General features: G+C 34.1%; 1 protein-coding gene across 3 annotated transcripts in view; it reads left to right on the top strand.

Moving 5' to 3' along the window:
- Positions 1-15,831, top strand: part of LOC149802677 (H(+)/Cl(-) exchange transporter 7-like) — a 92,286-nt gene that overhangs the window by 54,739 nt on the left and 21,716 nt on the right. For all 3 annotated transcript variants that reach the window (XM_089952051.1, XM_089952052.1, XM_089952050.1), the window contains 4 exons: positions 1,635-1,686; positions 4,600-4,727; positions 9,523-9,608; positions 13,813-13,942. In XM_089952051.1, the coding sequence (XP_089808177.1) occupies positions 1,635-1,686; positions 4,600-4,727; positions 9,523-9,608; positions 13,813-13,942 (396 nt within the window). The remainder of the gene's footprint in view (positions 1-1,634; positions 1,687-4,599; positions 4,728-9,522; positions 9,609-13,812; positions 13,943-15,831) is intronic.

The following is a 15,831-nucleotide window of genomic DNA, read 5'->3' as shown; positions in this document are numbered from 1 at the left end:
GTCAGCTTGCCAGAGTGGATAAACATCCATAAAGTGAGAGATCAAAATGAAAATGAAACTGATAGAAATACATTTAGGAGAGGGTAACTTGTATTTCAGAAGTTCTCTACTGTAAGATCTTTGGGCTTGTGCTAATACAGTGACATAGAGTATTCTGCCTTGAAGTGAGACTGCCTTATAATGAGACTGCCCCATAATGAGGCTACCCTATAGTGAGACTGCCTTATAGTGAGACTACCCTATTGTGAGACTGCCCTATAATGAGACTGCCCTGTAATGAGACTGCCCTATAGTGAGTCTGCCCTACAATGAGACTGCCATATAGTATGATTGACCTATAGTGAGACTGCCTTGTAGTGGGACTATAATTGTAACGAACATAATACATAGAATTTTACTAAAACTGAATAATATGGGATCCATGACCATTCTCGCCTTATAATGGGAGCTGTGTTGTAAAGAAGGGCCTTATTGTAAGGGAGTGATGAATATTTTGTGTTGTTCTTGTTGTTGTTGGTGTTGGTTTAATTGTTAGCACTCATGTTAAGGCTTTTATGTTCTAAGAGTAGTTACAGAAATATGCCCAGTCTGTTTGTAGCATAAATAGAGACTATTGAAGTGTATACATAATTATTCAGAACTTTGGTTCAGACAGAAAGTACTTAATTATTTAGACTTATATTGAGACTAGTGGATGAACAGTCATCTGAAATATTCGAATAGCTGTTCCTGTACTGTAAAAATGTATCTATGAATATGCTCCTGTACTGTAAACATGTAGATCTGAACATGTTCTTGTGCTGTAAACATGAAGTATATATGAGTAGCTATTATTGTACTGTGAACATTGTACTGTGAACACATGTATATATGAATAGCTATTATTGTACTGGAAACATTGTACTGTGAACACATGTATATATGAATGGCTATTATTGTACTGTGAACGTTGTAATGTGAACACATGTATATATGAATAGCTATTATTGTACTGGAAACATTGTACTGTGAACACATGTATATATAAATAGCTATTATTGTACTGGAAACATTGTACCATGAACACATGTATATATGAATAGCTATTATTGTACTGTGAACATTGTACTGTGAACACATGTATATATGAATAGCTATTATTGTACTGGAAACATGAAATACATATGAATAGCTATTATTGTACTGTGAACACAATGTATATAAATAGGTGTTCCTATACTATACACATTTTGTGTATATGTAAATGATCAGGTGTTATAGGATGAATAATCATCCATTTGCTGTAAGAAAGAAATTGGAGAAATATGCAGTGTACTTGAATTAATAGTCCTCATTTACCTTTCCTCTTACAAAATTATTGAAGAAGAATTTGAGAATCTTGTATATTCAGCAACCTATCTATATACAGCATTTCCGACAACTCCCAATAAAGAGTCCTAAGTATAAATAGGATCCACTGTATTTTAAATGTTGACAGTTGATGACTAGGCTCCTATGAGGTCTTGTTTCAGTTGAATTATGCAAGTTATCAGTATTTGAGCTTGTACCAAAATTTTGATTCAGTGGGAATTATAAATTATGAATAAATGCATATGTTTAAAGCCCTCTCAGAATTTTGCAAATTTATGTTTCAGACCTGGGTTGATGTTGGAAAATACTCATTGATAGGAGCAGCAGCTCAGCTAGGTGAGAATGAACAAAAATTTTGCATTGAAACCTATCAATTCAGTGACCATACAATCTGTTTGTTTATCGACGTGTCTTTATATAAAGATCAATTATGTCAAGGAAATGACATGGGTTTTTTAAATGTTTTCCTGTATAAGCTATAGTGTCCTCTATATTCAGGTGTCCACTATATCAAGGAATGACAGGAGTTCCATACATGCCAACCATTATGCTTTTGACATAATAATTACGCTTTTTTCACCAAATTATACATTACACGTAACTGTATTCAGATTATGTGTTTTCATTATATCCCCCTCCAAACAAATTAATAATTTGTTTTCTCATTTTTATTAAAATCCCATTAATTCCACAGACCGTATTCTAGAAAAGACGGCTTCTTTGTAACTACAGCATAAGAGTACACTTGTCCGAAAACATGCATGCACTTTGCTAACAGTTCTATTTATAGCAGTTGCCCTACTTCAAGAAACATGCTGGTTTCTACTTTGAACTTTTGACCTTGGTTTCTATTTATAGCAACTGTATGGCATAGTTAGGAGAGGACACACAGGTTTTCTAACTTTTTTAATCTTTGCTCGCAGATTCTTTGTTCTAATTCAGAACAGAACAAGTCTGTAGGTATTTGATGCTAAAAGTCAGTCAGATTTATTTTAGTTGATGCGTGTTAGAGCAAAAATATTTTTCAAATAATTTCACAGATGGATCAGGTAAAGATGAAAAACCAATTCAGAGATGAATACATGAATTGCACAATATAGCGTTTCATTCTAGTGATCTTCATGCACCTTGCATGGCTGCGTGGAAAGGATTTTATTATTGGTCATGGTGGTAAAACAAGAAACCTTGAATTGGCTCATTTGCTTACTCCAGTACTGAGGTAACTTCTTTTTATACAGCAGAACTAAATTGTGGACACAAATTTTATAAATGCAGATGAGTTATCTACCAAATTCTTAATAAAACATGGACAACCTCTAGCAGTAAAAGACTACATTTGTCCTTTGTTCAAACGAATGTTTACTGATTCCAAAATTGCAGAAAATATGCATGTGCAAGAACAAAATCATCTAATATTGTTAGGTGTTTAACAGAAGATACTTCACTTAAAATTGCAGAAGCCATGAAAATTGGGCCATTTAGTATTGCAACAGACAGGAGTAGTGATTGTGACAAAAAGTTGTACCCAGTCTATGTAAGAGACTTTGATAACGAAAAGGGCAAAGTCAGAGTGCTCTTCTTTTATTACCAGAATTAACAGTAGATTCCACTGGAGAATTTTTATTTATTTATTTGCTTGATAATACTTTGAATAAACTTTAGCTGGCATAATTGTATGGGGTTTTAAGCTGATACTGCATCAGTGGTGACTGGAATTCATAAAGGAGTTGCATTCTTTATTTTGAAAAATGTATATATCAGGTTGTCTCTGTCATATGATGCATGGTACAGGAAAAGCTGCTGATAAATTAGAAGAACTCCTGAATTATCAAGTTGGCACACCACTCTACCTGACAATGTACTTCATATGGATAGAGTTGATTTTTTCACCTTATTTACCAGCTAAAAGACCCAGTAACTGTAAGATATAAATTTCCTCTTCCTTGTCAGGTTATGAAAGGAATATTGGTTCTTTAAAATTCCAGAGGGATAAATAAATCATTTTGTACTTATATGCTCATTGAATTTTGATCATGTTATATGTGGATTACTCTTTTTCTGCTTGGATTACTCTTTTTCTCCACTTGGATTACACCTTTTCCTCGCCAGGGGTTGGCATGTATGGAGTTCTCTTTAATGTTGTCCTATATGGAAAGTTGTGCATTGACATGCCCACTGTGTCATTTAATGGACAGGAGGCTTAAATGTCCTGTATCAGATGGGTCATTTATACTGAGGTGTCAGCTGCATCAAGAAAATAATGGGTCTTAAATGTTCTTCAGTATGAGCAGGTGTCCTTTAGATTGAGAAATCAGCTTTGTCAAGGAAAATGACAGGAGATTTGTAAATGTCCTTTATATTAGGTGTCAGCTATATCAAGGAATGACCGGTGGGATGTAAATGTTGTCCTTTATGGATGTAAATGTCCTTTATATTGAGATTTTGTACTATGTTATGGAAATGACAGTGGTCTTAGTTGTCTTATGTGAGCATGTGTCATTTATTTATATTGAGGTGTTTACTTAGGTTTTACGGATTTTTTTTCTTTGCTTATATATATATATATATATATATATATATATATATATATATATATATATATATATACACAGAGAGATCTCGGAAACGCTTAATTACACATTGTCTGTATCTTACAAAGTCTGAAGAAAATAAATGTGGGGTGAAAAGCCATGAAACTTTGTAATTATTTTGTCTCTTGGTGATTATCTTTGAGGGAAGAGTCTTTATTGGCTTTTGTGCCTGGGATCCCCTTGTAGAAGTCTGAAAAGTCAGATGCACATAAATTTAAATTACTGTTACATTTTCAAATATTTTCTGACAAATTTCTTATTTTCAATCCTAACAGGAATACATAATATGCGTCGGATATTTCTTAATGAGTGCTGGATAACTGTGTGTTGGTGGGGTTAGTTGGTTGGAATATGCAGTGAAAAATGGGATTTTGTAATGGTGAACCATTTAATTTGCTCTAGTTTATAATTGTTTTGACAAGTTTTTTTGGCTATAATGATATTTTTATCTGACCTTTCCTGTCTCTTGCATTTTATTTTGCCAGCATTAATAGCTATCAGTTTGATGGAGTCTTTGTCATTGTTACAAACCATCTTAAGATTTGTATTAATTTGTTTAAAAGCCAGATAATGTACAGTATCACTGCTCAAAGTCAAGACATTATGTTTCACAGAAACCTTGTCTGTATATATAATGCATATTTAAATCCTTCACTAGGTGGTATTGTGAGAATGACCATCAGCTTGACGGTGATAATTGTGGAAGCCACAGGCAATGTTACATTTGGATTCCCCATCATGATTGTATTGATTATTGCCAAATGGGTTGGGGATTACTTCAACGAGGTAAGATTCCAGATCCTGAATTTTTTAAAATGTTTATGTGTGTACATATTGCATTCAAGAATGATTAAACTTTTAGTCTGATTAATTTAATGTAACTCCATTACAAGTCATGGCACAAGGGTGAAATTTTGGATGAGGGTTATATATTAATCTGTATTCCATCTTATTTGGACACGTTCCTAATATTGATTGCTTTTGAAAGATAATGGAAGAAAAAATTTCAGATAGGGTCAATAAAACTATCCTTACATTTTATCATTTAGCTTTACTGGTTGCAAGTAACTAATCAATTTTGGTTACACTTTGGACTTCAGTAATGCTTGAAGTGAAAAAGCATGAAGGTTTGAGAATCTGATATTTATTTTTCAGCATTCTACTATAGTAGCATGCTGTATTTTAAAAAGATTCAAAATCTGAGGGATTTTATTTTCTTGCTGCTTAAAGTTTTGGAGGGATGGACCCAAAGTACTTGATGTTAAAATGGCAAAATCTTTAAAGTGATGCACACACTTTCCTGTAAAAGATTTAAATGTACCTTGTTTATTTGATGGTAAGCCAGTGTTTGATAATAAGCCTATGCCATGTTTACAAAAGTATATCTTTGTCTGGTAATATGCTAACCCCTAAACTTTTGACAAATTTCTGAGGCTGCCCTCCATTATGGGAGAAATATAGAAATTTAATATTTGTCTGTACATCTCAAAATAATGTCAGAATTATGTGCGTGAGTATTTATAAAGTACCATGTTGTTGTTGTTCTAGGGTTTAACGCCATTTTTTCAGCACAAGATAGGCTATACATGGCAGCCAGTATAACTGGTGGAGGAAGAACCCTGGAAAACCCAGGGAAGAACCACCGACCCACGAGAAGCTACTGGCAGGCTTTCCCACATACCTACGCTAGCCGAGAAAGTGCCATGTAATGTTTACCACAGGATTAAATGATCCTGGTTGGGTATTTATTGATGTGTAAATTTTTACCTAATCACTCAGAAAGTAAATAAATCCCATAGGACTTACACTTTGATAAATATTCAGTCATAATCCATGAATCCTATAATCCCAACTTTCCTCTTATCTGTCATCAAAACAGTGAATTTCATCAACAGAGCATTTAAATTTAGATTTGTATATACTCATTTATAAGACAAGTCTGACTATTGACTGCACAGACCCAGATCTGCCATTGCATAATGCAGCAGCAGATCTGGGTTTTTGCAGTTTCATAGGAGTAATCAGTAGAATAAACAACATAAACCCTGATCTGCTGTTGCAAGCGCATTATGCCTCAGCAAATCAGGATCTTTGTTGTTTGCAGTTTGACTCAACTTATAAGCAAGTATATATGGTAGCCTGTTGTTTCCTTTTATTAGTCTCTTTACACTGCGGCAGAGTACCAAGCCCCATCTTCACTAGCCAGGGGTCATGAGTCCATATCATTTGTCATTGATGTGGAACTAAGTGTATTAACTACCCATGGCAAGCAAATTTTACCAAACCGATACAAAATCACAACACAAAAGTTCATGAGAGCCATATTAATATTTTTTGTCAAGCAAATATACTTTACATGTTTAGCATTCATTGTTCTTATTTTCTGTGTGGTTGTCTTTTTTCCCAGCCACCACCAGAAAAGTAGAATCATCTTTTAGTGAGAACCATTGAGCTTATTTCATACGACCATGACCCTAAATAACGGCTGATGGAAAACACAATATGAAGCAAAATTACAGTACTTTATAAGGTACATTTGCCCTTAAAGCCGTAACCTACTTTGTTTGGCAACATTGAGTGTGTATACAGGAAGGACTTGTGATTGCAGTGTTTAAACTTCTAATTAGTGTTTTTGTCTGACATTTCCAAATTTTATCTGAAGTCATGGAGGGGTAAGGGGGATGTTATTGTTATGATATAAGATGTTGATACAGGCAAAGCTTGATAGAAAAGCACTGGAAATTGATTGGGAATTTAAAGTAGGCCCTAGAATTTATTGATGTTTAAATATATCCAGATCGGCATCATGTGGCATTTTACAGCCAGTTACATGGCACAAAACACAGCCAATTCATAACAACTGGAATTATATCTTACTTGTATTGCTATGCAGAATAATTACATGCTTGAAATTTAATTTCACCAGTATTTATCAATAATATGTGCCTAGGGATCTGCTAGTTTTGATTTTTTTTTTAAATTTAAGCATTTTTTTTCTTTTTATTTAAATGATAAACTTGTCTAGACTTTGTGACAATTTGAACTTCTTAATTATAGGTAATACACATTTATTCATGGAATACCAATATTTATTGATTCTGTGGTTGCTACAAACCAAGAATAAAAGACCTAACAAACAATGGATATTGTTATAATAACCAATGTAACAATATTCTTTTGTTTCCTTGGATCTTTGGAATGCATATCTGTATACAGGGTGTTCCTGGGAGCAATGTGCTGTAGGTGGATATTATAATCATTGTAATATTATTTTGCTTCCATTGGGTCTGTGGAATGCATATCTGTATACAGGGTGTTCCTGACTAGGATGGGAGCAATGTGATGTAGGTGGATATTATAATCATTGTAACATTATTTTGCTTCCATTGGGTCTGTGAAATGCACATGCATGTGCAGGAGTTTTCCTGTGCTGGAATGGAGTCACAAACATACTGGAGGGATATCGTAATAATGACCAATGTAATGATATTACAGTGTGACCCTGTTATAACACGGTACTTGGGAGCCATAGAACCCGACCGTGTTATAGACTGAACCGTGTTATAAGAAACCAGGTCAGCTAGCTGAAGAAAATCATGCATGTACCACAACAAATTTGTGGTGGTGGGGTGTAGGTAATAAATGCGGGCAGTAAAATATGTGCTTCATTGGCACAGTTACCATCTTAAATTGATGCATATTAAATGGGAAATACACCTGTAATGAAAACAGATAAGGCATATTTTACTTTATTTAGAGAACCATGGATTGGTACATATACATTTATACTGTTTATATATACATTTCTTATGTATAGCATGAATAGAGAGTATCAACACCATGTACTCACCCATGAATCTCATCACATACATTGAATCCACAATACAAGTAATTCCATCGAAAAAATCTGCACAGATTTAAAATATTCAGTAATTTTTTCACAGGTCATATAGGTCTGAATTCAGTGGATAAACATAGCACAATCACGTAACGAATGAGGAAGCACATTTACTTTTCAGTACGTCCCAAGTGGGTAGAAGTTAGTTTGTGTTTTAAGCTGCCGTTGGTAGCATTCATAAGCACAAATGTTTTCCTTGCAAATAGGAAACTTTCATGGCACAGTAAACGTGTTCTAGTTACGTTGGAAAATGAAAAAATCTATCAGATTCCATTGTTTTTTCTTAAGTTTGGTACTGACTTCTTTGAAGAAAAGTTCTTTGGTTTTATTGAAGATTGTAGTCGGCTTTCCTTGATGAAATATGCATGCGTTATTGAAGTCACCGCTAAAGGCCAGCTTTAGAGAACCAAATGAATGCCTGTTTCTTATTGTGGCGGCAACATCAAATAATTGTATTGCATGATTGAGACGGGTTTCTTTTCCATTTGCATTGTATGTTTTCATAACAGTCAGTGCTTCAAAGGTAATGTTTTCTTTGAAATTTCAGCAAACTATTTTATCTGGGTACATTTTTAAAAAAGGAACTGGCCGTTGTTTGGTCGATCGTAATTTTACAGTTCTTCCCTGCCTATTGAATAAACCAACAAGAAATATTTTTTTGTGTGGTTGCAGAGTGATGCTGCCTTCCACTCAATTTAACAAAAGGTCAACGGACAATAGATTACTACAGAACATGTGGGTGTTCTGAAGGATTTATCTCATAGTGGAAAGAAGAGGAATTTTACACACCATCCACACACAAATGTCAGTCTATGTAAATATGTTAATTACTAGTGAGCGGCCGAAAATCTGATGAAAGATAGATTACGAGATAATGCCTTGTCTGGTTGATCTCTGTTACCAGAAATGTCAACAACAACCCCCCAAAAAGTGGATATCTCACAACATACAGAACTCATGCTAGATGTCAAGATAAGCGGCTTATGATTTAACAATGCACTGTTAAGATGGTTTGTCAATATGGACAAAGAAATTGTTTATGTAACAATAGATAAATTTCATTGCATTTTATATCAGATTTGCGGCTTCCTTTCATGTGGTCTCTGAATTTCTCCACTCCCAAAAATTGGTTGTATATACAAGTTTAAACAGCCAACAATGTTGCCAGTAAAAAAAATTCACCAGATGGTATATTTTGCTGCCAATAAGGAAATAAAAATCGCAGTTTGTAACATTTGCAAAACCCTACGCGATCCTAGAATAAACATTTTACACTTTATTTTTCGTACTTTGAAGAAGATTTTTTTTCGTGTACGAAAAAAATACATATAAAATTTCAGGAGCCACTCCACGATCGTCTTGTATTATTCGTGCGCAGTCTTTTCCCCAAAATCATAATAAACTCTTTTACGTTTTTTCTTTGTACTTTTCAGAAAGAATTTTTTTTCATATGTGAGAAAAATACATATATGTAAAATTATGGGAGCCACGCTGCGACCATGTTATATCTGAATTCGCATTATAACGGCCCGTGCTATAGTGGGGTCACACTGTATTTTGTTTCATGGATTTGTGAAATGCACATTCATATACATGGATTTCCATTGCTGGAATGGGATCAACATGCACACTGTAGGTGGATATGGTAATAGTAACCAAATATATCATTCTTTTTGTTTCCAGGGAATCTATGATATGCATATCCATATCCAGGGTGTTCCTATGCTTGGTTGGGAGCCACCTGTCATGTCTTCCAACATATCTGCAAGGTAAGTCTCTAATGGATCAATTTTATTTCTTTAAATTGATATGTATGCAAATATAGATTGACCAACTTAACTTGGTAATTTGATCCTGAAGATGTATTGCATTAGGTTCTACAAAACCAGACAAATAGATCTAAGGATGTACATGCACTGTGCATACTGGATGTGAACAAGTTGATTCCTCCAAACCACATATACAAGTATCATGCACAACAACATGTATTTATTGAGTGGACTATGCCCTTATGAATTTTCCATGAATAGGTTAAACTGCAAAGATAAATACTCAATTATAGGTTGGGTCCAACTACAACATGCATATATCCAGATTTGTCATTCTATAGTGCATCTGCAAATCAGGGTATATATTGTTTGTTCTAAAGATTACTCTATCAAACTGCATAGACCCAGATCTGTCAGCACATGTGCTGGCAGATCTGGGTCCTAAGCAGTTTGCAGTTAAAGTCAACTTAAAAGTGAGTAAAATGATATGTTATTCTGCTCAGCCAGTAACTTGGAGTCATGTAGTATGTTCATTTAATAGAAAACTCATGACCCTTGTGAAACAACAAAATGAACAGCAAAAAAGCAAAGCATTACTGAAAAATCAGACAAATATTTGATTATGTGATGTAAAGTAATTTATTAAGTTATACATATCATTGGACCATTTCATCCTTGATACCCATTCAGACAATACAAGAAAACTGCACTTCAAGGCTCTGCGGTAGTTGGTAGTCATTTCATTGTTCAGTTTGGAAAGAAAGAAAATTTTAAAAATTTTGTGACAAGTCTCAGTTAATCTGTTTGTGGCTAGAAGATTTTTTTAATGTTGAGTTGGTGTGCAATAACTTTAAGGTGGGTTTTCGTGTCTGTAACTGTTCATTTGTAGGATTAAGGAAATCTCTTTATCATAAAATGTCAGTGTACATATTGGATTTTCTTACCATTAGAACATTTTGCAAAAAATATTTAGCTTAATTCTAGTCACATACATGTGTTATGGATATCTATATTGTGTCTTTACTTTTGGTGCTTGTCTGTAGAACTGTAAATAGGCTGATAAGTTTTAAAAATCAATCTTAATAATGAACCTGTTTACAAGTTTGGGGTAATTTCCAGTTGGATGATTATGTTAAGTGGGTTCTGTTATGACAAGGGGATGTTGTGCAAAATATGTCATGTGCTTGGTATTGCAACATAGATTGAGAGGAAAATGTTGCAGCATAAATCTGTAGGGTGTACATAAGAAAGAAGAAGTGGACAATTAATTCTTTCCTATGTTCTTGTTTTAGAATCAGTCTGCAGATGTATTTAATGTTGTGTTTAGATATAATTTGAGAGGACTAATTTGTTTGGATTATTAACTGGAAGTACAAAGTGCTCTTTGATTTTGACTAAGATATTATTCTGGGATTATTGTGAATTTATTCAAAGATATTCTTAAAATTCCATTGAGATACATCAAGACAGTTGACACTTCTAGGATATAAGTACATCAGCACATTCAGGAACTGGAATTCATTCAGCACTCTCTATTCTTTTGGACTTGTGATAGAATTTTTAGGATAATCATGGATTTAATTCACAATACTGTTAAGTTCCTCTTAAATTTTCATTTAGAACTTAGAGAATTAAATTATTTATCACGTTTTAAAAAACTTGATGGTTTTGCTTCTTTCTGTTACTTAGTTGAAGACCATAGAGTCATAACATAGCTAACTTAGTCATTTACATGTGCTTTGGTATGATGCAGCTTATGCAATACTTTTTCTGGCAATAATCAAAGCATGACTGACAGAAAATAGTATTATTTTTATTCTTTTATATGGCATACAACTAAACCCTGATGCCCCAGTGCTAGACATCTTTATAAACTGTCACACTGCAGACATCATAGCAGTATGACTGAAAAATTGTTAAAGCTATGTTAAAAATCAAAATCACACACACAGACACACATACACACACACACACACACACACACACACACAACCATGAATGATGCTAAGTGCTTTCAAATTTTGTTCAAGTATTTGCAGTTATTCATACTAATATACAACTGGTACTGGACAGCCATTAAACTGATGATTTAGAGTATCTTGAACATGATGTGTAAAAAAGCACTTCTAGTGCCATGTTTACATGCATTGCAAGACACAAGAAAATATACTTTTATTTAAGTACCTTACAAGGTATATTTTTGGCTTAGAGTCATTTCAAATCTCAAGTAAATGGCATTGTGTTTATTATCTGTTACTAAAAATAGTTTGTATTTCTAATAATCTGACACTTTTTGTATGGAGCCTTTCAGCCCTTTGATCTTGAAGGCTAGTCAAAATATAAAAAGGACAAAAATCCTAATCCTGAGAGGAAATGGTTACTGCCATGATACAGACATGTATGGTAGATCAGAGGTTGATCCCAGTGCATACTCTGAGCAATCGTGTATCTCAAGTATCATTATGTCAGCTTTTCATTTTTTGAAATTTTATTGTATAAGTTTTTAAATAAAAAAATAATTGATGGGGAAATTAGTTATTATGGAAGGGTCATACTAACACTAAAGCAGCAGCAAATCCATAACCAGAAATGACACATTTTCTGGTACATTTAATAAATAGGTATATGAAAGTTTTCTTTTTTGTCACAGCTTGTTACATATCATTCGAGTATTTTGTATTAAATTTCACAACCATATCACTGCCATGTTAATATTCAGGAAAGCATGCCTAGCAAGGATTTCAATACTTCTTTAACAGAAATGTTGGTACAGTAGAACTTTGATTATCTGGCACCTGATTAACTGTCAGTCTCTAATAACCGTCATGGCATTGTATGTCAAAATATTAAAAACAGGTACATATACATATGTAGATATTATGAATTTTTGATGACTTGGTCTACTCTTTAATACTTTTATTGTACATGTTCTGTTATCCATCTATTCTCATATCCATAATGGTTTTGGTCCTGCACCCTGATGGATAATCGAAGTTCTGCTGTATTTTTTTGTTTATACTGATGAAAATATAACATGAACCTCAGACAGAGTGCACACTCAAACTCAAAGTTTGATTATTAATAGTAAAGAAACTGATTTACATACACTGTATATACTCACTTATAATTCAATCCCAACTGCAAACTGCACAGACCCAGATCTGCCATTGCATAATGTGCTGGCCGATTTGGGTCTGTGCAGTTTGTTAGGCATAATCAATAGAACAAGCAGCTTATACCCTGGTTTCAGATCAGGTTCATTGTTGTATACAGTTTGACTTGATTTATAAGCTAGTACAGATAGCAAGAGATTTGAAAGTTGTGATTTATTCAGTTGCATAACATTGTTATATATGGATAGTAGTTTAATGGAAATAAAGCAAGCATGATAGAATCCTCTTTTAATCAAAATTTATTTTTGTGTTGACTGAGGATGAAGTTCATGAATACAGTATTGGAATCTTCCAAACTGTGTGTTCTCAATATTTTGATTCTCTTTGTCATTTGATGCTTCCATAAAAACTCATAGAAAGAGATATACAGGAATACTGGTTGGCCATCCCCACCAATATATCATTGGAAGAGCATGCAATTCCACTTAAGTAGTAAATCAGAATTGAGGAGATTTGGCACTAAACTCTCAATCCAAGTGGAGACAACTCTTGTTTGACTGCTATAGCACATTGGTTCAAAAACAAGTAAACAGGTTCCTGCTGGTCCTGGAATCCAGGAAATGTTTTGGAATTTGAAACAAAATTAATATCAAGGCCTTGAAAAGTCATGGAATTCTCAAAACCTTGCAAAGTTAAAAAAAATAGTCATAGAATTTCTGACAATGGAGTTAAAACAGTGATAATTGCTAATTGCATAGAATACCAAGCACAGATTAAAAACTTGTTTTGAACATGGCACAATTACAGTCAATAAACGGTTTAATTTCATAGATTTTGTGGTCCTTGAGTTTGTGAAATGGCACTGGAAAATTTGTTAAAAATCACGGAATTTGTTTTTGATAGGTCTGCAGGAACTCTTGTGAAAAGAAACAGTGGAGGTCTTTTTTAAGCCTGAGAGGGCTAGATTTGCATGGTAGTTGATGTACTCCTGACGTATTATACATTAGGTGTGTATTTTTTGCTCCAAATGTTTAGGGTGTTTTGTATGGCATGCTGACACAGAATGAGATGGGCTGTTTTCACTGTTTCAGAGAGGTAATGAGTCACCCAGTCAGTGTGTTCAACACAGTGGAGAAGGTAGGGAGAATCGTAGACATATTGAAGAATGAGACACACAATGGTTTCCCTGTGGTCCAAGATTATGATCCCTCTGCAGGACAGGTAAGCCAGCACAGTGAAGTAACCTTTCCATTTCACATTATGATGGAGAGGTATATTTAGTGTCTCCCATCTCCATCCATTCCAGCTTACCGTATATACTCGCATATAAGCCCGTTTGTCTATAAACTGACCCCCAAACTGAACAGGTATAAATATTAAAACCGCTCCAGTGGCTTAGTGGTTAGAGCATCCGCTTCAGATGCAGATGATCATGGGTTCAATCCCTGGCCGAGTCATACCAAAGACTTGCAGAAAAATGGTACTAACAGCTGCCTCGCTTGGCACTCAGCATTAAGAGGTTAGTGTTAGGACTGGTCAGCCTGGTGTCAGAATAGTGTGACAGGGTGGGACATCATGCTACATGTCTGCGGCATGATGCCCCAGAGCTAGACATCACTATAAACTATCACACTGCAAACATCTTTGCGATATGACTGAAAAATTGTAAGCTATGTTAAAAAGTACCAATCACACACACACATAAACACTAAAAAGTACATGACCTATGTATAAGTCGACCCACAACTCTGAGACATCTCAAGATGCATGAGGCAAGTTCAAAATGCATTCATTTAGGCAAACTTATATTTACAAAAAAAATACATATATACTTATCTCAATGTTGGTGTGAATGATTATTAAAAAGAAATGGTATAAACTTGTTTGAAAATTAATTTATTTAATTTTCTGTTTTCTTTTTGTTTCTGCCTAATTTAAATTTTTGTGTATAATTTGATCCAACCATGCCAAGAATTTAGCAATCGCGAGTTGCTGTAACAGTACCTCTCCCTTTTGACTCAATTGTTTATGCATTATTTCATTGCACATTTTAATATCATTGCACTGGTAATAACGTTTTTACTTCGCTTTGAAATTGTAAATACCTAACTCATTAAAATCTACAATGAACAACAATATGGTTCGATTTATGCTCGCAATTAGGCTACTGAACGTATTTACATGATGGCGCCACCACATGTACATTGTAAGTTTGATTACGCGCTGAATTAAGTACATCCCTTGGAGTCGAATCATGGGCACCATTGCGCTAAACTTTAATGATATCTCCAGAATGCAGTAATGATGTTTCGGAAATAATGCTTTGAAAATTATGCTAATACCGTAAAAGCTGAATTGTAGTTTGCTTTGATGAAAGTGACCTTACACCATACCTGTCAATTTTCACGCTGGGAGGGGAAAAAAACTCAAGATTTTGGGGGCGCTCCATGCCTACCTCCCAATTTCATATATTCCGATTTTTGCAGAGAACTCCCAATTATTACATTATGTCTTTGATTTTCATTTCTACTAAACAAGAAAAGTCCCACATGTTCTGTTGCATCACCTGTGAATTACTGTTGTGACAAAATAATTACTTTGCTAGAAAGAACTTGCTTCTTCACTAAATAGAATGTTAAGTTTAAACATTATTCATGTAAATTAATGATTTTTTTATATCTCTGCAACAATAAAAAAATGACAAAAATAAAACAGAACCATAAAAACAAACCACAAAAATAAAATCGTCCACAATTAATTTCAGTCCCAAAAATGATCACTACGAATGCTGTAACTCCATATGCTATAGCACCATTCCCACGAAAGAAATTTACACGAGTGAACACCTGGCATTTTTATACCTTATGTACCAATGTTAATTACTATTGTTAAATTAAAAGAAGGAATGAAAATACATACCACCCAGCAAATGTGCCCTCAAAAAACTAATTCAAAATACATGTTTTATAGTAAACAATACTAAATGCTTTATGAGTTGACAATAAGAGAATACAGTTAGATATACAACGAGGGTAAATACCACGAGACTGCCGATTTATTTACCTTTAATTCAATAAAATTGGGAATCCTTTATTGCCCATCAGTTGCTG

This window comes from Sinohyriopsis cumingii, chromosome 3 (assembly GCF_028554795.1).
Source record: "Sinohyriopsis cumingii isolate HCF-2022 chromosome 3, ASM2855479v2, whole genome shotgun sequence".
NCBI lineage: Eukaryota > Metazoa > Mollusca > Bivalvia > Unionida > Unionidae > Sinohyriopsis > Sinohyriopsis cumingii.
The sequence above is the reverse complement of the archived record's forward strand: the minus strand, read 5'-3'. Positions and strand labels throughout refer to the sequence as shown.